Source organism: Dermacentor variabilis, chromosome 9, assembly GCF_050947875.1.
Source record: "Dermacentor variabilis isolate Ectoservices chromosome 9, ASM5094787v1, whole genome shotgun sequence".
NCBI classification, from domain to species: Eukaryota; Metazoa; Arthropoda; class Arachnida; order Ixodida; family Ixodidae; genus Dermacentor; species Dermacentor variabilis.
The window spans coordinates 142884423-142907175 of record NC_134576.1 but is presented as its reverse complement, the minus strand read 5'-3'; the positions used below and the strand labels follow the sequence as shown (position 1 = coordinate 142907175).

The 22753-nt window shown below is 44.9% G+C and overlaps 1 protein-coding gene across 1 annotated transcript in view; it reads right to left on the bottom strand.

Moving 5' to 3' along the window:
- The window catches only part of LOC142557717 (uncharacterized), a 125610-nt gene extending 105175 nt beyond the window's left edge, over positions 1 to 20435 (bottom strand). Inside the window, exon 1 of the mRNA XM_075669762.1 lies at positions 20225 to 20435. Within this exon, the coding sequence (XP_075525877.1) occupies positions 20225 to 20264 (40 nt within the window). The 5' untranslated portion in view covers positions 20265 to 20435. The remainder of the gene's footprint in view (positions 1 to 20224) is intronic.
- Positions 20436 to 22753: the final 2318 nt, after the last annotated feature.

Here is a 22753-nt window from a genome sequence, read left to right as displayed (position 1 = left end):
CCCTAGGTACTCTGATATCGCGGCTCCCCTGACGGATGCTCTAAGAAAAACAGAGCCTCAAACAGTCGTCTGGGACGAGACAAAGGAAAGAGCTTTTAGCGCCCTAAAGAGTGCCCTAACAAGCCAGCCTGTGCTACGATCGCCAGACTATACAAAAGGGTTCATTGTTCAGTGCGATGCTAGTGAGCGAGGCATGGGCGTTGTACTGTGCCAACGGGAAAATGGAGAAGTAGAACACCCCGTCCTGTATGCTAGTCGTAAGCTGACCAGTCGTGAGCAGGCGTATAGCGCCACCGAGAAAGAGTGTGCGTGTCTCGTGTGGGCCGTTCAGAAATTGTCATGCTATCTAGCCGGCTCGAGGTTTATCATTGAGACGGATCACTGCCCTCTCCAATGGCTGCAGACCATCTCTCCCAAAAATGGCCGCCTCCTGCGCTGGAGCCTCGCTTTACAACAATATTCCTTTGAGGTGCGTTACAAAAAGGGGAGTCTCAACGGTAACGCCGATGGCTTAAGTCGAAGCCCCTAACGTAGGAATCAGCCTCAAAATTGTTTGTTACTGATGTTTTTCTTCCTGAGGCAGGATTTTTTTTTAACATATTGCTTTTGTTTAGTGTTTCAAAGTGATGATATGCTTTCTAGTGCAATTTTTCAATTTGTGGACGCGTTCTGAGTGATGCTAGACTACTGTAAGGAACTAGGCAGTGGTATAAAAAGGGGAAAGAGCCTGGCAGGGCTTAGTGAGGGTTGTGCCGTGCTTGCTGACTGAGCGGTTGAGTTTCAGCGTAGTTCTAACGCTTGCCGGGAACGAGAACAAAAATGTGAACTCTCCCGAAGTCACTTTGCAGTGTCCCGTGCGAACCTGAACGAGAGAACGAGGCCTTCTCTGTGCGCTGCGCTCAAGAAACGTCAAGGGACGCCCGACTTCGGTTATGAGCATCATCGAGCGACATCCCTCCGGACAGCGGATGCAGTCCCCTGTCCATCGGGATCTCCTTCCCCCGGCGGGGCGGTCTGTTGCGTTTCGCCTGCGACACGTGGTTTTGCCGGCGCGACTGCGGCGGGGCGGCAGACATTTTGGCCCGATCGTCGTCGCCGCAACACTCATCGCCAGGTGTTTCCAGGCGCGACTGCGGCGATGCGACCGCCTAGGGATCATCCTCGCATTCCAGTCATTGTGCCCGAAACAGGCGATGCCAAAGCAGGGATCTCATTCCAGTTATTGGGCCCGAAACAGGCGATGCCAAAGCAGGGATCTCGTTCCAGTCATTGTGCCCGAAACAGGCGATGCCAAAGCAGGGATCTCATTCCAGTTATTGGGCCCGAAACAGGCGATGCCAAAGCAGGGATCTCGTTCCAGTCATTGTGCCCGAAACAGGCGATGCCAAAGCAGGGACCATCCTCTCATTACAGTCATTGTGTCCGACCGGCAGCGCCACGACAGGGTGCTACGAGATCGTGCTCGACATGGTGCTACGGCATCGCTACGACAGTGTGCGTCACCATTAGCCCATTGTACATTCACGTGCTCGTCTTTTGAGGGGTTCCTTCTTGCCCTCAACTGCGAGAGTATAAAAACAGCTGCCCCCGGACGCCAAAAGGAGGGCTCCGATTTCTTCTGTTGAGTGAAGTGCTCTCCCGTCTCTCTACTACGGTCAAACCTGACCGCCAACTCTTTGCGATGTTAAAATAAACAAGTTGTTTCGTTGTTACCAGTCGACTCATGCTTTGCCGGGACCTTCGGATGCTTCCAGTTGTACCCCAGGCCGCCAGGCCAACGCTACCCTTGGGGCTTGCGACCCAGGTACAACCACGGGCGTCAGCGCCGAGTTCCCAACAGATCGTACCAGCAGTCCGATCCAAACAATATATATATATATATATATATATATATATATATATATATATATATATATATATATATATATATATATATATCATTTCGGACTTACTGGTGTGTTTGTAATGTCCGTAAGCTTCCAGGCACTTTGTTATTGCTGGGGCAGTGATGCAACCCCTTGCCACGACGGAAGAGTGGCAAATGTAGTATCTCTTAAAGCGCGCGGTGGCGACTAACTTTGATAATAAACAGGCGGTCGCAGGTTCGAATCCAGGCCACGTTTGCCACATTTCGACGGTAACGGTATTCAAAAACACCCGTGTTTTACATGAAACAATAGCATAATGACGTCAGCATCGCAAAGAAAAGCTTCTCGGTGACCTGGCTTCGTGTTTTCCGCATTTAATTTGTTTATGGGCTGACTTTATGTTCCAGCATGTTTTCTGTGACCTATGTTGTGAACTGTTCTTGGTGCATATATGTCGCCAGACTTCAAGTCTGACTTTTTTGTTCTTCTTACCTTTCTTTTGTTCAGTGTGAGCTTGATATTTAATTTTTAGTGTTTATTCATTTTATGTGAAAAATAGCATGTGGAACCGCTTAAAGGAGCGAACAAATCCTAAATATAATGTAATAATAGGGAAACGGGGACGAGTACTAACAACCAGCGGTGAGCACAGTCGAAACTGGATCCTCCACATTCGTCGCGTAGGAGGAAATGCAAACGCAGAACCAGTCGCGCGGAGTAATAACAGAACGGCGAGATCTGCCCCTGTGAGGCTCGTTAGTGGGCACTGATCAGAAGCAGGACGCAATTTGACGCCGAGTCTCTGATATCGCATTCGCGGGCATAAAAACAACATGTCTGCATGCTGCCCTCCAAGGACAACGTTGGGGTCCGATAGCAGCTCGTGCACGCCGACCACGTGCCGTTAATGGCGCTGCCAAGTACGCGCCACTCCGCAATCACGTCAGCACGCCTGCTACGCGACTCTTCGCCTTATTTTTGTTTTGCGCCGTCACTGCTTCAGGCGAGATTTTTACAGTTCGTTCGATCGTCCCGTGGATTCTCACCTTCTTAGTCTTGTAATATCTCTCTGGGCACTGCCTTACCACGTACTAGTATTCGAACCTTAGATGTATTATCGGTATGCACTTGCGGATGAAGTACACTCTCAGAACACCCTGAGTGTTCTTTTTATCCTCTTTTTCATTTCTTTTGATTCCTTAACCCAGTTTCCTCTTAGTAAGGTAGGAAACTGCACGTGCGTCTGTCTGACCTGCCTGCCATTTTCTTTATTCTTCTCTCTCCCTTAGTCGAACTGCGCTCGCTGCTACCGCGTGAGCAAACAAGGAGGTTATAAACTAGCTCCCTAGAAGCTTCACTTTTTATAAGGTAATTTTTATATCATATGCCCTTCAGAATCAAGGTGTCTGCAGCCATAGATCTCTAATTACTCCTGCACTGCGTCAGCCACCACCGCATAGTATGCCTGTAAATCTGCTCATCTCGCCATACCTTGCACTATAATCTCAGCCATGCTTCACAGCCTTTCCTTTCAGTGGCGCCCACTGTATTTCTCTAATATCGTCTAATAACACCGCCCACTATAATACTGTGATATAAAACTGAACGTCTGTTCAACAAATTACATGGAATGCCTATCTCTTCTTTCTCGTAATCTGAGCTCGAATATCAGCATATCCATTTGCCTACTAATCCATAGTGCCGTCTTCCTTATCTTACCGTTGCAAATAACTATCAATTTTCTTTCCATTACACGGTTTTTGTCTCTAGAGTTTGACCTGCTCCTTTTAGACCATTATAGAGAGTGAATCGCTATTGCTTCCTCGCAGTTGCAGCGTTTTTTTTTTTTCTCCCATTATGGGATGAACCATAAGTGTAACAAACGTAACTGATAATAAGTACAGGCGAATGGTCCAATTCATGTCCAAAATGTGCGATGAAGAGAAAGGCAAAGGGCGCAACACGTAGAAAAGAAAATGCAAGTTTTTTTTTTTTTTTTGAGTACAGGAGTGCAGTAGGGTAACAAGGGGGTGGCACACCACGCAGGTGCCTCCCCCCCCCCTCCGAAATTTCTATATTATCATGCTGCCTCCTAAGGCCCCCTCCCTGTACCTGGTCAAGTGGGTGCAAAACAATTTCGATAATAAGTTCTGCCTACGCGACTGCCGGATTGAAAGGATTCTAGAACGCTCAGTCGTGTGAACTCTATTAAATATTAAAAGAAGTATTTATAAAGAGGCAGTGAAGCATGACGTCGATGTCAGCGTTAAAAGTAGTGGATGTTGCGCCCCTTCTGCAGAGACTTGTTCATATGGCTAGCTACTGTGGCTTGTCGCTATGATTACCTTGTTGTTGCGGCAACATTTGGATTAGCTCGAAGCCAGACTCGGGAGCAGTAGTGCTATTCACGGTGGAGCCGAGGTTCTTCGGTAACCCCTCATGGGTAGTGGAATGTGTACGCTATTGTTCCTCATTACCCTGCATAGAGTCGTCCACTGGTGTTTTCTTTGAATGATCTTCATTATGTCGATCAAATGTACCTGGAATACCCAACAAATAATTCAGCCTTCCGCTAACTGCAATTTTATTACAAAGAAAAAAAGAAAGCTTGCACTATATTTCCTTATTTCCACAGTTTCAGTCCTATGAATGTTAAGAAAAGTCCTCGCAGTTCGCTAAATTTCGCACCCCGCTCAGTGTACTATATAGCCGCTTAGCAAAGTTCTCAATATGCGCGGTACATACCACACATCAGGGATTAGCCGCTTGCAGATGTTCTTTTTTTCTGAGCAGTACCGACAGCGGCCGATAGTAAACTGTTAGTCTTTCAGTGGCTTGTTTGTCATCTCCTTCTTTTCTTGTGTTTTCTTTTCTTTCAAGTGAGTCTACAGCGGCAACGATTGTCATAGCTCGAGATCACCCAACATCAACGTACTTAGCCACTGACACTCTCAGGGTGTATATTCGGCACGTTGCCCGACTACCTTCCCACCGTCTTGCTTGTTTACTTGCAAAAAGGCCACACACAACTTTAAGTCCCATAATTTCTGCCAATCGTACCTCATTGCCATTGAATTACATGCTTGCAGCAAGATCATCCTCACCTTATGGTGCCTGCACAAACCTGAAATACGCCTCACCATTCAAGGAATTACGAAGAAAGCTAACATGTCGTCGTTTGCCCTGAAGCAGGCTACATTAAGACTTTTACATGAGGTGCACAATGGCCGCGTGCATATCTACATCGATGGCTGAGTCACATGGCAAATTGTAAGCATAATACAAACGTTTCTATATTTTGTTCTTCCTTATACTCCGCGTCTCCTATTTGTGCGTTTAGATGTCCTTTTGCTGTGCTCTTGGTTGACTCAACGTACACCATTTCGGCCACTTATCTACTGGAAAGCTTCAGCAAGGGAAAGTTTTGACATGACTTCTGTTTTTTGTATGCTATTTACAGAATATACAAGGGTTCTATACAAAGGCTATTTCATTTATATAAAGATTGTAGCAAAGCACATGCAGTAATTTGACTCAATATTTCTTACGTCACAAGGGGCTGGTGGATCCATTCTCCCGTGCCATTGTCACAGCGCAAGTTAATTTTCAATAAAAAGAAAACAGGAACACGCTTTTCTACTTTCTCTACGTAAATCACCTACGCGCTCTCAACGCTGTGCCTGCTGAAGAGCCCAGCTTTTATTTTTTTTATTTACTACAACTGTGAAGATTTCCTATAGTACGCCTATTTCAAAATTTTGACGCTGTGATAGGCGAACACCGTGGAAATATGCTAATCGTTTCGTCATCTAGTAAGAACAGCAACAAAACAGTTATTTATAATGGGTCACGTACCTGTGCACAGCAAACACCAACAGAAAAAGAAATAGAGCTGTGAACGCATTTAAAGATCAAATAAGTAAAATATCTAACCGGCCAAATGTTTTTTAGTAACATTTGCTTTTTTTAGCACGATTTAGCTCAGTAGAGACGACGCGAAGTGTCACTTTGACGCCCTGTGCCGGCGCATCAATCATTTGACCCCCGCAGTTTGGTAGCCGCGAAACATGGCCGCAGTCGGAAAACGAGTTTCGGAACGCACGCGATTCTGTGCACCGAGCGATGTCTGGCAAAGGTCCACAAGGAGAGCTGTTTGTAGCTGCCTGCAGCACAGCTGCTGCGGAGATATCGGGAAACAGCACAGGAAACGGTTAAACAGGACAGAAAGCTACAACACTAACGCCGATTTGAAGCCAAAGTTGCAAGACAATGTTTTTCTCTGCGCAGAAAAAAACGCCCTACTTCTGGACAAGCACGTTCGAATAGCAAGTTTTAATTTATTTAATGATATTGGAAAACTTTGCAACTTTTGTCGCAGGCTTTTTCACATTTCAGTGTATAATCAATATGCAGAATAAGACTTAAATATGTGGTCAATAATAACCTAAGCACACACATGCACACAGTGACGGGCACCTCTAGCGTCAGTGTGCTCGAATGGATGAACAATGTATGGCGGTGCGACAAAACACTTCGTACGATGTGCCCACGTGTGTTCTGGCAAAGAAAACAAGCAATTGAAAAAACAACAACAACGGAGTATGCAAAAGAAGAATAAATCGCAAATGTGGGGACATTCGCATAATGTCTGACGATTCAGCACTTTCCAACGATATGCGCCGCTTCCTCCTGAAATCACTGGCAGTATGCGTCTTGGATCAAACAAGTGTCCGCCAAGACCATGGACGACTCAGGTCCATAATATAAATGTAGGCATACGGTTTTCGAGATTACAGCATCAGTGGTTATCAGCAGGCCACTTTTACTATACCGCTGACGACGAACTCGCGTACTGCTATTAAATTATCCGATCTCGACGAGTAAGCGCCAAACAGGTTGCGCTCTCTGCGCTTAAACCAGTTATAAATGCACTTTACGTGAAGTGTATCGCATCCGTGAGGTTATGTTTATAGTGACGAGTGAAATTGTCTCGCGAGCAATGCAAGTGTATACTCAACATATACCAGGCTCAATGCGTTATGCGGTGTACGGTCCTTGAAGTGCATTTCCCTACTTATTGCTGCGTGCCAAGACCGCAGATATTATTTCATTCGCGCCTCCTCTGACTTTCCGTGAAATTCCGGCGCTCGGCGTACTCGCCTCGAAAAAAAAAAAAGGGACGAGGACTTCAAATATTTCCAGCAGGCTACGAATATCAAACGCTTTATGCTCGCGGTTGAAAAATGACTCGCTCTCCTGGTCTGCGTTTCCACTGAACACTGCGCGCAGTATAGCTGGCCTCGCTGTGGTCGCTTCGTTACCGAAATGCTCCTGCGCGGAGCCACTACGGGGCAAGGCACATGCGGTGTCCGTCACGCCTATATTTTCCCGCCGTTACAGTGGTGAACACGACGTCCGCATTTCTTTCGTTCCACTGCTCGCTCGAATAAATGAGTTCACTTCCGGCTGGGCGTCCGAGGAAAGAGAAATAAAGGAAGTAACGTACGAGTAAGAAATCCTGTTCTATCGCCTAATTGAGATTTGTAGCTCGCGAAAGGCTTCGTCCCGCGCCCTCGCGGCGCATACAAACTCTGATGCCAATGCAGGTGTTCTTGTTCTTGTTGCGTATCGCGCAGCATTCGACCTAACATGTTACGTAATTCGTTCGATTTAAATCTACGTAATAAGTCGGGTTCGGCTCGTCAGTTGTTTCGGTGTGGTTCAACAGCCCGATCGTAAATTGGGACAGAAAAAATACATATTCGCTTAGCCGATGGAAGCCGGTGGAACTGTTATTAGCGGCAGCGATCAGCAAATGGCAATCCGTCTGTGTTTGGAGAGACGGGTGAGTTTCTCTGAAAGGTAAATCGATGTAAGTGTGGCATCGAGCGATACGTTGTCCCCCATGGATGTGCATGCAGCGTTGGTGCATGCAGCGATTGTGTGTGTCTGCACGAAACTACAGCGACGGCTGTTAAAGAAACACTAAGAAACAACAATGAAGACACTTATTGCTCGTAAAGTGTTCTTTCTATATTGTAATTTTATTCATGAGGCAAGAATACGTTGGTTACAAGTGCAACAAAGGACAGTCAAGCCTCGGCTTTTATTTATTTATATTTTTCGAGCGAAACCGCATAGCCGATCAATGTGATGTCACGGATTTTCCCATACTTAGTCCTCTCATGCGCTGAATTTTTCATAATTCCAAACTATTTGGTACCCTGAAAATGAAGTAAAACCCTTCTTCGTGTTTAAATAGTTACGTAGACCCAAGCAGACGTTCTAGTTATTAATGACACCCGACTTAGCTGGTGCGATAGCTTAAGCGTGAGCTCGCAACCCGTAATTTGTTTATGCGCGTTTTATGGTTTTTAAGCTCTCAAGATCTCCTTAGCAGAGTGGAATACCGCACATGCAAGGCGCACAAGACTGCACAGACTAAACCCGTCACTGTAACTCAGACCTCCGGCTGGTCAGCACCGACGCAAAGCGTCTCTTCTGTGTCGGTTGTGGCTTGGAGTTGCCTTCGCGAATGCCTACTCAGCACTAATTAGAATGACTGATAGTCCTACGTGTGATGTTTGCGGATGAGACGAGAACATTGACCACTTATTGTGCCATTGTCATCGATTTCAAACACAAAGACAATCTTTGTCCAACGCATCCAGGAAATTTGATGATCGTCCTCCAAGTGAACAGACATTACTAGAGCACCGCCCCCACCGATCATCGGCTCAGAAGGCAGTGAAGGCACTTTTGTGCTTTCTCAGAACGTCTGGTTTGCGAGAGCGGCTTTAACTCAAGTGCTGGCCGTACACGTATCTACACCTCCTCTCTCCCTTCTCTCTCTACCCCTTCTCCATTCCCGCAGCGTAGGGCAGCTAACTAGACCCTTGACTGGTTAACATCCCTACCTTTCTATATTCCTCTCTCTCTCTCTTATGGCTTATCCTCGCAAAATAATAATAATAATAATAATAATAATATTAATAAATTGCATTTCAACAGAAAGTATATTAAATGGCACTGAAACTTCAGTAAACAGAAAACATAATTTCCATAACAACCTTTGTAGTGTACCAAGTTTCTGCTGTCAGTAAAATTGATCATTTTGGTATTTGAGAACTGTCATTTCTATTCAAGCCGCACCTAATACTTCTTGTAGTATATTAACTTAGGCTTGATTGATAAATCAAGCCAAATTTAATATAAAATATATAATGGTTTTCAACATATTCCTAATCTTATCGATTTCTAAAATCTCTTTGGGCATCATAAGTCCTTGCGCCACAAAACCACGTACATATTCAAGTTTCTTTTTGACTACAAGGATTATACAGACGTTCCATGAACAAATTTCGTTAACAAATGTATTCATTTTGTTTTACTCTTTTCCATAGGCTTTCAAGTGTTCTTTTTTTCCGTTCATGTAACTGTTGATGAACGAAAAGGTATAGGTTACTTCCAAATGGTTTGTTCGAAGCGTATATAGAGGCAATGGAGGGCAAAAAGTGGATGACCACAAATGCATAACATCTCTATAGAGATTCTGCCTGCAATTATAGTGAGATAGAATCTCTGCACGCTTCCCAAGTAAAATGTCGCAAGAAACGGCACTACGAACGTAAAATAAATCAAGTGGCAAGCTGTAGGTGGCTATGCTGACGGCATCCAAGCTAACAAACACAACACCATGGTTATTCCTTTCGAGAGGCCCAGAGAGATATGACCTTCTCTCGGTTTCCGCACGCGGCCACCATCGAGGGAATCGTTCTGAGCGAAAGGTAATGGATTGCCTAGACTGCGATACCGACCGGACGGTGTGGTCATTCATCGCCGACCACGGACGAGCATCACTCACGGCGAACGACGACCACACGAAGGAAACGCGGACCCACATGAATGCCCGGTAGAGGCGGCTTCGAGAAAAGCCCGCGGTATCGCAGCGCACATCGGTATCCCGTCAGGATGGGATACTATGCGTCGAAACACTGGGCTAACGTCGTGCGAGCGATATGTTTGCTGTCGCACCGTCTGAATGTATTCTTCAGTTAAGTTCTGTAGCTCATTAATATCCATAATGTCCAGATTTCTTTGCCTTCTTCTGGCAGTAGTATATACAACTTCGGAGACGCGACTTTCTGTTATTATGATGTAGGCTTTACGCGAATGAGCAGATATTTCTGAAAGAAAAATTTGATGCTTAATTTTCTTACCGCTTACAGCTGTTGAACGGATTGTGAAATTCCAAGTCATTCATTTCTAAGCTTACTAACATTAATGCAAATTTAATATGTAACTGATATCATAAACGAAAAATTCGGAAGACACTTAAGACTGCTTACGTGGAGGAATGCGAAAGCATATCATACCGTTTGTAGATCTCGGAACCTCATCAACGCGCTCATTTTGCACACTCAGCACGTGACGGTACGGAGGAGCTACGAGCACGCGCTAGTCAGCGAGCTGGCTGCGACGCGACGTGTGCAATCGGGCACGCACTATAGGCACGCCTCGAGTGAGTCCGAGTCATGGAGCAGCCGTGGCTCGAGGGGAGCGTGTTCGTCTCGCATCCCGGAGGCCTCGGCTCGATTCCCGTCCAGACCGAAATGTCCCGAATTCTACAGCGAAGCTATTAAGGGCTGCTTTCCGCACTATCGTGTCCGCGCGTAAAAAAAAAAAAAACAAAGAAAGAACAATGCAGGGCCGACCTGCGGCGGAGGTGCAGTTCGCCATTAAGGGGCCCACATACACAGCTTCCCTGGTCATCCTTCTTCACAGAGTGGAAGGGCACCGAATCTTTCTGTTCAGAGCCGCTAATTCGTTTACGGGAACCTCCCTGAGAAATGTGACAATAATTGGAGCATTTTTTGACGCGCTTTTACTCTTTGCGGCGTCGGACATTTTTCGTCACGGCGCAGTTTTCCAAGGGCAGTGCCAACATAGACAACTAAGACTGTCGCTTTAAAAACTGTGACCGTATTTCAATGTTCTTCGCTAACGTACGAGTAGTTTCCGTGTTACATTCTGCCTATAGGTCTGTCTCCATCCATGTTTCTTAATTAAATAAATTAGGTAAACCAAGCGAGCTGTGTAATAACCTCTAGCTTTAGTTTGTAACCTCTTAATATAATGAATTCTATCTTTATAAAGACCAAGCGATACGCAGCGCATTATAGAATCTCTTTTATATCATTTTTATGTCCTTTGTTTTAGGTAATTACCCGTGTCTCCCGTCTTATTGCTAACAGTCTATCCTTATAGCTATAGAATATCTTAGCATTTTCGCTCATTTATTAACCAGCCGCTACCAACAGAACTTTTAAATGAATAAATCAAAGCAGTGTGAAATGAAAAAGTCACCACACAAAGCGCGAAAATCGGCCATACTCTGTCAGTGGTCAGTGAACCTTGAGAGATGTGAGGCGTGCACAGAGTAGTTTCTAGGGTTCCGCCCGGCAGCGCGCTAATTGTGGGCAAACGACTAAACGCGGAAATGCTGACCTCTATGCGCCGGCCCGGTATAACACGCTAAGACGAAAACGTTGCAAAAAATCACGCTATTGCACACGCGAGGCGAAATGTAGCGCGGTATAAGTACTCAAATGGCAAGCTCCAGGAACGATCTGTCATGCGGGGGAAGTTTTCTTCCTATCAGAAATTTCCGGTCAGAACTTATGCGTAAAAAACAAGAAGTGCACTCTGGTGTCAATACTTGTACGGCATTGGACTTCTTACTGTTTTGCTTTGCTGAAAAAATGATTCAGATATTTTCACGTATGAATTACACAAAAAATCTTCTCCGTTTTCCCGATGCATATAATAGCGGTACCATCATACAGCATTATAGACCACCGCAAAGACAAGGTATATTCTTACTAACTTAACCCATGCCAGCCTGTGGATCTCTTCATTTCAATACCAAGCAAATATTACTAAATTAGTAGCGGTCTGCGAGAGGCGAGTAAATGGCTGCAGCTGACTTTGCTTGGAGTTGCCACTATTTTGATAGGAAGTATACGACACTGGATGCGCGTTCGTGCCTCCGCCGCCGCACGCCGTCATGCTGTCACGGTTTCGGCGGCACATGCGCGTCCCGTGCGTGTGGAATTAGGAGGCCTCCAGAGACGCGCAATATGTTTGGCTGCAAAAATGACCAAGTGGGCGCATCGTGACGATCCCCACAGCGTTCTGGCCGCTGGTACGAGCGTTGTCTGCATACGCATTAGGCTTCCTGGTGAGGAGCTTTGTACATACCACGCAGTGGTACACACGCTGGTCTGAGTTGAACAAGTAGTAAACGTCAATCTATCCAACCATTTAACTATGCGCTAGCAGACTCCGGCGCCTTTTTTTTCTTTCGGCGCCATCTCCTGCGCCGTCGAGGGCGGCCTCAGCTCTAGTGCTGCGTCGCGCCATGTCGCGCCCGCGTGTTGCGAGAACAGCGTGTGAGGAGCTCCAGGGCGACATTGTAGCCCCTTGCCAGAGCTTTCAGTGCTTCGCCTGCGGGCGAGACCGCCAATGTTATTGCTAAAGTTTTGAGAAGTGTACAGAAAGATTCCCGTAAAAAAAAGAAAGAAGCTGGCAGATCGCACGCCCCTTGGGAACGATGTTATGCGAAGAAGTGTGCGGGAAACCTACCAAGTTAACGAAACGACCATGAGAGCATCAAGACGTAGACTGCTGTTTCATGACGTATACATGACACGCATGTCATGACATTCATGGCATGACCTATCATTTATGTTCGCCATGCACTCTTCTCATACTATGCCAATTTGGTACATACCAACTTAGCGAAACGACCATGCGAGCACCAAGACGTAGGCGGACGGACGGACGGACGGACGGACAGACAGACAGACAGACAGACAGACAGACAGACAGACAGACAGACAGACAGACAGACAGATAGATAGATAGATAGATAGATAGATAGATAGATAGATAGATAGATAGATAGATAGATAATATTATGCGAGAATAATCGAAGCTGATAGTCCAAGTAAGCGAACAGCTTTCTCATCCCCCAAATTTACCCATGCAACTTCTTGGGTCACTGAAATGCGTCGGATAAACCAACAAGACTATTAGGATGCCCAGTAAAACTTTTATTGCGATAGCAATTATATGGACACTTCAGGCGCATTTCTGCCGCCGCCGTCGTCGTCTTCGCCGTGAGGTTCCGTAATAATGTCCAAGGGCGATAAAATCGTCGCCCTCCGCCGTGTGTTGTATGTGAGTGAAAGTGTGCGAGGGTGAGCCGCCGATAGTGGCTCAATCTCGCGCACGCAAGCGTACGAAGCGGAGAGGGAGCGCGCCGTCTTCCGTCGAGCGCAAGGATCCAGGGGAAGGGTAAGGAGGGGGAGCATTTTACTCAGGGTGTCCCTAAAGTCCCTCACGGTGTCCCGGGCGGCCAAGCGCGCCCGCCATCTGCGACGGGGTAAGAGTCCGGCCTGGCGCTGTGTTTTCGCGGCTTAGTTCGCGTTGGAAGCGAAACACAGCACGAAGGTCAATCGGCTCGTTGTTGCTGAGGCGCTTCCGCGAGTCAGCGTTTTGACAGCGAGTTTTCGCGGTCATCGAGTGAGATGTGTTCATGCTTGCTTGTGCGCGCATGATACCATGCTCGTTTATTAAGTTAGTATGCCTATGCTTACAAGTTTATAAGGCCGATAAAACTACTATCCTTATTTCGTATAGCTAGCTGTCCGCTAATTTGCTATGGCAAACGATGCTTCGCCTTTTTGGCGAAACTGCGACATTTTTTGTTCTTTTTTGAAGAGTCAACTCAGGTAAATATTTATAACGGGTAAGTGAAAGATTTCAGTCATTTATCTAAAGGCTTTCTTGTGTGCGTGTGTTTTCGATGTCATCAAACGCACAAACTTCCATTGCACTGTTAGTGTTTATTTCGCTACCGCGGAAACCACACGGCGACTCTATCTACACCTGATTCGAAGCGCACACTGGCGACGTTAGACTATATATAGACGCGAGAACAAACACCATCGCCCTCGTTACCCTTAAAGGCAAATCTGTTCGGTGGAACCTTTCACCGTCCGACGCGCGCGTGCACCGATCGAAGTAGCCAGCGACGTCTCCTCGCAGCAAACCTTCCAGTAGGTATGCGGCCAGTCCGTCACACACGTACATGCGGCAATTTCCGAGCGCGTTCAGCCAGGTATGAAAAAACCCATCCGGCTACAGCAGAAATCTGTTCGCTTCAAAAAGAGGCAGACTGTATTCGCGACTACCTCATTTATTCGACGGCGGAAGCCCATACAGAAACTAAACACATTCGCGCGCATGCCCTCGGGTCCCAAACACGCGTCCCGACAAAGAATCAAATATTAAAGAAAACAAAATATACAAAGAAAACAAAGTGAGTTCTGCGATCTAAAAGCGGTACAGATGTATCGCTAATACAACTAGTAAAGTAAACTAAACAAACACGAGAAATACGCTTTCTCGTGTTTGATATATAAGTAGTACAACTATGAGATGTACTGTTTGACGATATCATGGTTCTGGACGGAAGCAAACATTATATAGCGCGGGCACTAGTGGAAGCTTTTCACAGAGGAAATATAGACACCGGTTCTATCAGGGTCTGAACAACCCTGAACAACGTCTGAACAACCTTTCTATGCGAAGCTGGTTTCTTTTCTTTAATCGTACCGACTCTTTTCATGCTCAGCGTCTGTGCATATACGTATTTGTACAGGCATTGTAAAGGTTTATGCTGGTAAATAATCTCGTTGAGGGTGTAGCGCTGACCTTCGTGCTTTCTTTCTCTCCTCTCTTTTTCTTGTTGATTTTTTTCGACGTAACACTCGAGTTGCGCTATTCCTGCTGTTGCTTTTTCTCTGCAAACCTCCGAGCCCAGAAAGAAGTTCCGTATCACTGTTATTTATTGTGTCACCCACTGAAATACTTACGTTCTGAGGCCTCCTGTTCCATATATTTAAGCCGTTGTGGAGATCAAAGGAAATACTGAGCTGAACTTGATTATATTATTTAGTTGACTTACTCTTCTTTTTTTTGGTATAGAAGAGAAATTCAGGCCCAAGCTTCCATTTCTTCTTCTGTTTCTTTAATTTCACACCGAAGCCCCAGTGCCAGTCCATCATTGTTACGTCATGGAGTTAAACGTAGCTTCTCGTACTTTGGCCTTTGTGGATCTGGCAAGTTTTCTGCCAGTTTAGTCTTTAGCTCTTTCAAATTAGTTTATTTTTACGGATAGAATGTTAACTAGCCTCGAGAGTACATCGTCGAAATCAATGACGTCACAGCGAGATGGTGCGGGAGCTTCGAGACAGCATCGCGCCCGTCGTTCGTTTCTGCACCTTTTTCTGGCCTGTCAGACCTCTTCTCACGGTGACGTATCTGATCTTGTAGAAGCGTATAACTTCCACATCAAACACAACCTAATCTCTCTTTAACGTCCCTTTGGAGAATGATTACCTCCATTCCCTAAAACAATCCTCCAGTGATGAAACAAAACAAAATAGCACATGTCCTCAAAAAATTCCTGTCACGAATGCCATCTCCCTCAAGGCGTTCGCGTCAATTTTTTTTCAACCCGGATCTAGAGAAGCCAACGGCACCCGCGGTTGCCGGGTGTTCTCCCTCACTCTCACAGACGAAGCACCATGCCTCTTAGCTTCGGCTACCTGGTGAGAGCCAGTGCATTCAAAATATCCTCGTCGGTAACGAAAATTTGTACCAACTTAAATTAGGAGTTTCGCAAGAATCACCTATAGCATGCTAAGTCCGAGAGCGCGAAGAGTGTTTACTCTTAATTTGAAAGAGCCGCAGCAAACACCTGAGATCGTTGCCGCTTGGAAACGTAGATCATCAGATTTGTTAGCGTTTCTTTTGACCACATCCATAGACCAATCCACGACGCTTCTTCTGTAACATTTAGGAACATTATTACCCGGGCAGTATTTTACAAGACCTTGAGCTACATTAATTAGCCTTTGTTTTTCGGCAATATATGCTATTTATTTTAAAGACCACACACGTCTACGAAAATTGGTTTATTTTTCATCATTCATTAGGCCAACTAGCAGACATGCATAAATATTCAGTGTCAAAGAGAAGCATGCCCAGGGCGTTAGTAGTGGTCATGTCTGATAGTGAATATATTAAGCTTGTGCATTACACTCGTATGTTGCACTTGTCCATACTACACTTCTGTCAAGCAATGGTGACACTGCTGCACATCATCCATTGTACATAACCTTCATGTGCGTAATTGTATCTACGTTTGGGCGTCACTGTGTGTCTATATTGGTCTAGGTAGTAATGTTAGTAAAAGCATGTGGAATCTTACATTTCAGCGAACATGTTCCGTGTATTTAGTGCTCAGTTTTGCGTATGTTATCGTCCTGGTGGTATCGTACCGTCATCGTGATCATAAATTTGTATCGTCGTTTGCTGGGATGAACTTTTCTAAACACACCTCTATTTACATAACTGTTTTGCAAAAATTTCAGCAAAACTTCTACGTCTCACTTCATGCTGAGCGACACATGCAAGAGTGACCGATCACCCGAGTGGTAACCCTTCTTCGCTTATATTCGCTGTATACGCTGATATTCCGCCTCGTCCTTCATCTTTCGCTGAGCGTGGTCTTTCTGCGTCGTCTGCTGCACTGCCGATCAACAACCTAGATATGGTAAGATTCAGCATTGCCTTCTGTTGACTCAACACGTTCCCATGCTCAACACGGAGACGTTCAACACGCTCCCAGACAGCATTGTGCGCTCTACAAAGCTGGCACAAACTGCAAAACGCCCAAGTTGCTCAGTGTAGATACCTTGCATCGGCATGAGTGCGCGATATGTTATATATTTATCCCCTCACCGTCGTGACAGAGGCCACGGATGCGAAGAAAATAACGACACTAAAAACGAAATCGTGTGTCTTAATGTTACACACCGAGGTTTGCCAAGCTGGAGATTTCTAGTCTTAATTGAAAGCATGTGGTGCATGTGCAGTTAGACATTTTCAAATGTCGGACACCCTTGTGTCGCGAAAAGCGATCGGATGTGTCACAGTGAATGTTCTAGTGATTTTTATCCCACCGCTTGCTAGGTTGCGTGTTTTGTGCTGTTGTCACAGTGAAAAGCATCAGCTGAACGCGCGCATAGCTCTGTGGTTGGCGCGCTCGAGTCTATAGTAACGGGAAAATTGGGTTAGTTGTTGCTGGATGATTCAAAATGCAACAGCGCGACTTGGGGCGAGGACATAAACTGAAGATCTCACAAGGCTCCCAAGTCCATACTGAGCAGTTGTATGAGTTCGATCTCCAGTGGTGGCGATTAGCGAAATGTTATTTTATTTATGCCACGGCCACATCAGTTTCATAACACTTCAATTTCAGATCAGTAGGACTTCTTAGGGAGATTGGTGGGGTTTGCTAAACATTGTTTTGGGGTGGAAGCGGCATCTCACTCGCGCAATCATGATTTTTGTACACAAGATCAGAATACCAACTGTCGAACCTATCATCGACTGCAATTATGTTCTTCCGAGGGCTTTGATCCCTTCGTCCACCCTTCTCGCTTAAGTACCCCTAATACATTATTGCTATTCCGATCTGTTCGCTGATATACCCTGTTACCAGTGAGTCACCAACATCTGCAGGCTTGCACAGTTCTAACTGAAGTAAAATAAATAAATAACATGGTAGATTTGAAATGTCAGGTGTTCTAGAACTATAAGCAATGATTTACTGAAGTGAGCATATTGTGATTTTCAATTGGTATAGTTCCTTTATATCGTGTTCCCTAAAATTTCTATAGTGTGTTGCTGCGCTTTCTTTCGTTCACGTCGTGTGAAAAATAAGTTCGAACAAAGACTGCGAGACTGCAGCTTTACAAGAAGAAACAAAAAGGAATAGGTTTTCACTGCGCACTATGCACGCTGCTCTCGCCGTAAAGTCGTCGCACACGGTGTCAGGTTTTCCGGAGTGCGAGCACAGACGTCCACTATTCGAGAAACACACTCAACAAGCGCTCGAAAAACTAGAATTGCATTGCACGGTTTATCGCCGTGGAAGCGTCGTGCCCCACCTTCCTGCATTCGTCGTGAAAATGAAATTGAAGTAGAATTAATTGAATTGAACGGGCACACGATGCGGTTAGAGACAGTACTCGGTATTACAGCTACCAGAATTTTTATAACCACAACCAAAACTTGCGGCGATACTGCCAAAAAAACAACGAGGCCAGAATGTCCAACCGCTTGCTTACTTTTCCCTCTTATCTCTACTTATACCGACTACGGGGTATTTTCCAAGAATTTGGCGTTTAGAGGAAACAAGTAAATGCTTAAAAGTGAATGTAATGCAAGAAAAACGGGAAATTACGCAAACTATATGGAAATACACTAACTACAATAATAATCATATTCGTGAAGAAAAGGTATGGTTTACGAAACGACTGGAAATTCGGAGTAATTAGAATGATTTCTAGTACAATCATTAATGTCCGGAAGCGATTCACGTATTCTTTCAGAAAATTAGTATGGTATCTTCTCTGCATAGCCTTTCGTGACTATTTGCGTGACACAACCGTATTTGTAAATCATATCAATCGCTCTAGTTATCCTACATTGTAGGCAGAAGAAATAGTTTAGGTTTCTTATATAGCACATCATAATTTCGCCAAAACCGTATGCTTCGGCGAGTTGGTTTTATGCATCTGCAAAGGGAACAAACCGTATGTGATGACGGCGATGATGATGATGACGACTATGAAGACAACCTTAAAGACTGTGGTGTATACCCACAAGAGACACGGCGAAAGAAACTCGTGGTAAAGACGTAAAACTCATTATTTAATTTGACTGACAATGTTCACTAATTTAAACCAACTTTAACAAGAAATGAGTGCCCTTGAGCAGTCCGACATGGATGGAATAACTCGTTTACTTGAGTTGAAAAAAGTACTGGCACCCTCTCTCTCGTCGCTTTCTATTTCGCGCTATTTCCCTTTCAGACCTCATGCTTTTCTATAGCACGAATAGTGCAGTCCGAGTGCTCCAAAGTCCCACACACCATAAATTATTACATATCTGCTTACTGAAAGAGGGGATGTAGTTCTCAAAGGTACATGTATTACCACTCACTTGCCAGAAGGCGAAGAAAGAGTAACAAGAACGCTAGCCGTGTGGGGCTTTGTTTTCGGGCGCCTTCGTCATGACTTTGAATCTTTACCAACTTATCAAGCTTCCAGTTCAATTCTTGCTTGTTCTTGTATGGCGGATAGCTTGTGTTTGGGTCATTTTCCCTTCCACTAATGCTCCACCGTTCGTTTCTACCGTTCATTTAGATTTAGGTGCAAGTTATAGATCCTAAGGGCTATAGTTACTTAATCCATAGTTGCCGTAAATTACGGCATGAGTAAGAGCTCATAATACAGTACTGATAAGTTAAACCGCATCTTGCTGTTATTACGTTATATCAAATGGTCTATGTGCGCCTTCGCTTGACTTGTGTCTGGATTGTGTACTCCTCCTATGCGTTTTAGCGTTGTTGATGAGTGAGAACCAACAGGTCCCAAAATAAGCGTTCTTCTGATTCTTCCCTTTGCTCTTTAAAAAGTTAGTATTAACAAGCGATTAGCTCTACTTCGCAGCGCTAGTCACTTATAATATGGGTGAGTCAGTAAGGTAGTCACCAGAAATCAATTTCTGAAATCTAACAATGTCCTTAATGAACTGAGGTTTTTGCCATTTGTAATGCCTTGGACTGCTTCATAACTGCCGTGATCTCTCTCTGCGTCAGTTCGAGCTAACACACGTCTCATTTCATGGCAGTTCACATTTTTGAAGTGGTTTATCCCTTCCCAATGCGTGTTTGTTCATGTCTTATTGCTATTACTCACATCAATTAATCATTTTAATTGTTTTACACATTATCGTCTTTCTCGAAATTTGAACGTCCCAACGTATTACTCCCTCAACCGCATGGTCGTAAAAAAGCAGCAAATAGCCTTTAGTAGTGTAGAGATGTTTCCTTGTGACCCGTCGCGCTAAAAGAAAAAAAAACTGGCTCATTTTCTACGTCTCAACAAATGCTTGATTTCGAAATCCAGAAATAAAAGATTGTTTCGCGGCTACTCTGGCGATTTCATACGAATTATGCGGATAAGATCAACAAACAAAAAATAATCCTAAAGGACACTTCGTTTACGATTCTTTGGTCCGGTAAATGTATTTGCTCTCTTTTATTTATTATTTTTATTTCACGTTGTTGCTAACGTCTACGCTTTCTCATAACACGGACGAAGAACCAGCGCGCACGTGTTGAAGCAGGCGGCGAAAACAGTCGTTCGGCTCACCTGTGACGCAAAGTATCCAAAGCCGAACGAGAGGCCGCATCCTTGCCTCCTCAGCCCCGCAGTTCTTCGTCCGGGTGCGAAAGCGCCAAGGCGAAAAACCGCACCAGCCACTACACCGCACGAATCAAGAGCAAAGCACGGAGCACGCGGCCTGACGTCGCAGAAGGACCCCCGCACTTGGCGCCCAACGTGTGTCGTCTGCAACGCAGCGCGCTCGCAAGACGGGCAAGACAAGCGCGTCCCGAGCCGATCTTGCTCACCAACGTCGAATGTGTAGCGCCATCTGTGAGCGAACTGCGCAGCTAGTCACTGGGTCAGCGGCCGCGAGATTCGTCGAGCAATTGATGCAGCGCCCTCTTCGGTTCTTGGGCGAGAGTGTGGTCGCTCCATACAGCGTCCGCCGAATGAACGCCACACGTTCACTCTGGTGTCGAGACAGTAGTGGTCTTCACAACTTCAGATTCTGTCTCCCTCCAGCTTCCTTTTTGAAAACGCATCTTCACAAGAAGCAAGAACCATGCAATCAGCCCTGAACAGGACCTCATTGAATGGGGCTAGTTGGTGCTTGACACTGACTAGAGAGAGCACCTAGATTGTCCTTGAAATAACTATACTTGTTAAACGAGAATTCTAATTTCACATCTTTAAATGTAACGAGTAGGAAGAGAGTTCCCTTCAAAAAAAGAAAAAAGAAGAATTAAGGTCATTAGCACATTTAATGCGGGTATGCAACAGTACGGTCTTTTGAAAGTAATTCTGGCCTTTCCTTTCGTTATACTAAAGGAGGGGTATGTTATGCGGGCGTCATCTGCTTCGTACCGTCGATGAAATTTCGTATTAAACCCTCCGTTTCTGCAACCTATCTACTGAGCACGTACGCTTGGATTGGTAACTTCTTAATGCACGAAGTACCGTTGTTGGCCCGTTACTTTCCTTCTATCCTGTAGAAAACGAAGTACCGCGCCGCAAGGTTTGCTCGCTAGCACTGTTGATGATCTCAATTATGATCCGGTGACTCGTTTAGGCTGTGTAACAAGAATGAAAGTAAGAAGACACCTGCACATATTTTGAAGAAATGTGCAGTGGATAGCCAGCGCCAATATACAGGGTGTGCAACAAGGTTTTATAGTGGCGTTGAGGCGGTCTTTTAAGAGGAACACTTAACTCGGGACAAACTCGGATTTCCCTTTTCAAATGTATCTATACGCAGATCTCAATAAACTACTGCTGGGCGAATTTGAATGAAATTTGCTCTATTCGACAAAGAAAGTCATATTATAAGAAATTTAGGAAGTTCAGTTTTCATTTAGAAGCTCGAAATCTAAATGTAAAAAATGCTGGAATTTATCAAGTTAAAATATAGAAGCACGCAATTTACGAATCTCTAACTCTGCATCAAAAACAGATATCGCACATCTGTAAACTGCTTCTGTAAGAACATCTCAAGCATAGAAATATAATAAATTATCAGTTTGCGTGAAACTCTCGCAGTGTTTACGAAGGCTTCGCAAAAACCCTATTCACAAATTAGTAGTATATTGTAGAGCGGTGGACAAAAATTATCATCACGAGCAATTACTTATACCTCCCCCCCTCCCCTCTAAGCATGCAAAAAGGAGTTGGCTCAGCCCTTTCGTAAGTATGCAGAGGCTACAAGTACTCAGTACAGTGAAGCGAACAGAGCATACATTAATTGGAATCACGCATACAACGTAAAGAACAGTATACGTTTCAGTAAAAAACAAGCTCAAAACAAGCATCCGGACCATCAGTAAAGCATTGCATACTCCCCTCAGCAGCTGTAATGGTGGTTTTGCAACAGCTTCGCTGGACATCCCTTTTCGTAGAGCCGGGAAGGCGAGTCAATTTTTTTGTTTATTATTGCCGAGTTTGAGATTACTTGAGATTACTGAAATTTACCAGTTTGCTATATTTTTTCCTAAACTGGGATAACATAAATTCAAAAGCTACTTGATGAAGTTACGACTAATATTACGTTTACTGTTGACTGCGACCACAACTCATCTAAATCTGGGCTAGAGGTTGCTTGAAAAAGCGGATTTCTCCGTTCCTTGTGTATCTATAGACAAACTCCCGAGATAAAGCATCCTCTTAAGGTCTGACATCCCACCCTATGGGCCTTCACCACGATAATAAATCTCGTTAATACCATTCGCTTGACTTCATTCCATCCTCAACTCCCATTTGTAACACTTCTGGTGTCGTTTGCTCGCTCGACAGCAAAGTAGTGTGCATTGTTGTAGACTTCGATTCAGTCTCCTAGGATCTGTGATCGGTTTTGTCTGTACATCAGGATGACGTAATATTGCGGCTATTCGGCAAACACAGCAAAATGAGTGTCTACGCAAGCTCACCCATATATTACTGGGCTTGCACATGAGTCAGTGAGATGAAAATACACATTCATTTCATTATTGGGAAATGGATAAGCAGGTAACACCGGTGTTCAGTGTAGGCGTTACAGGACATTGGTTTCACAGTGTTTGAAGAGAATTCAATATTCATGCA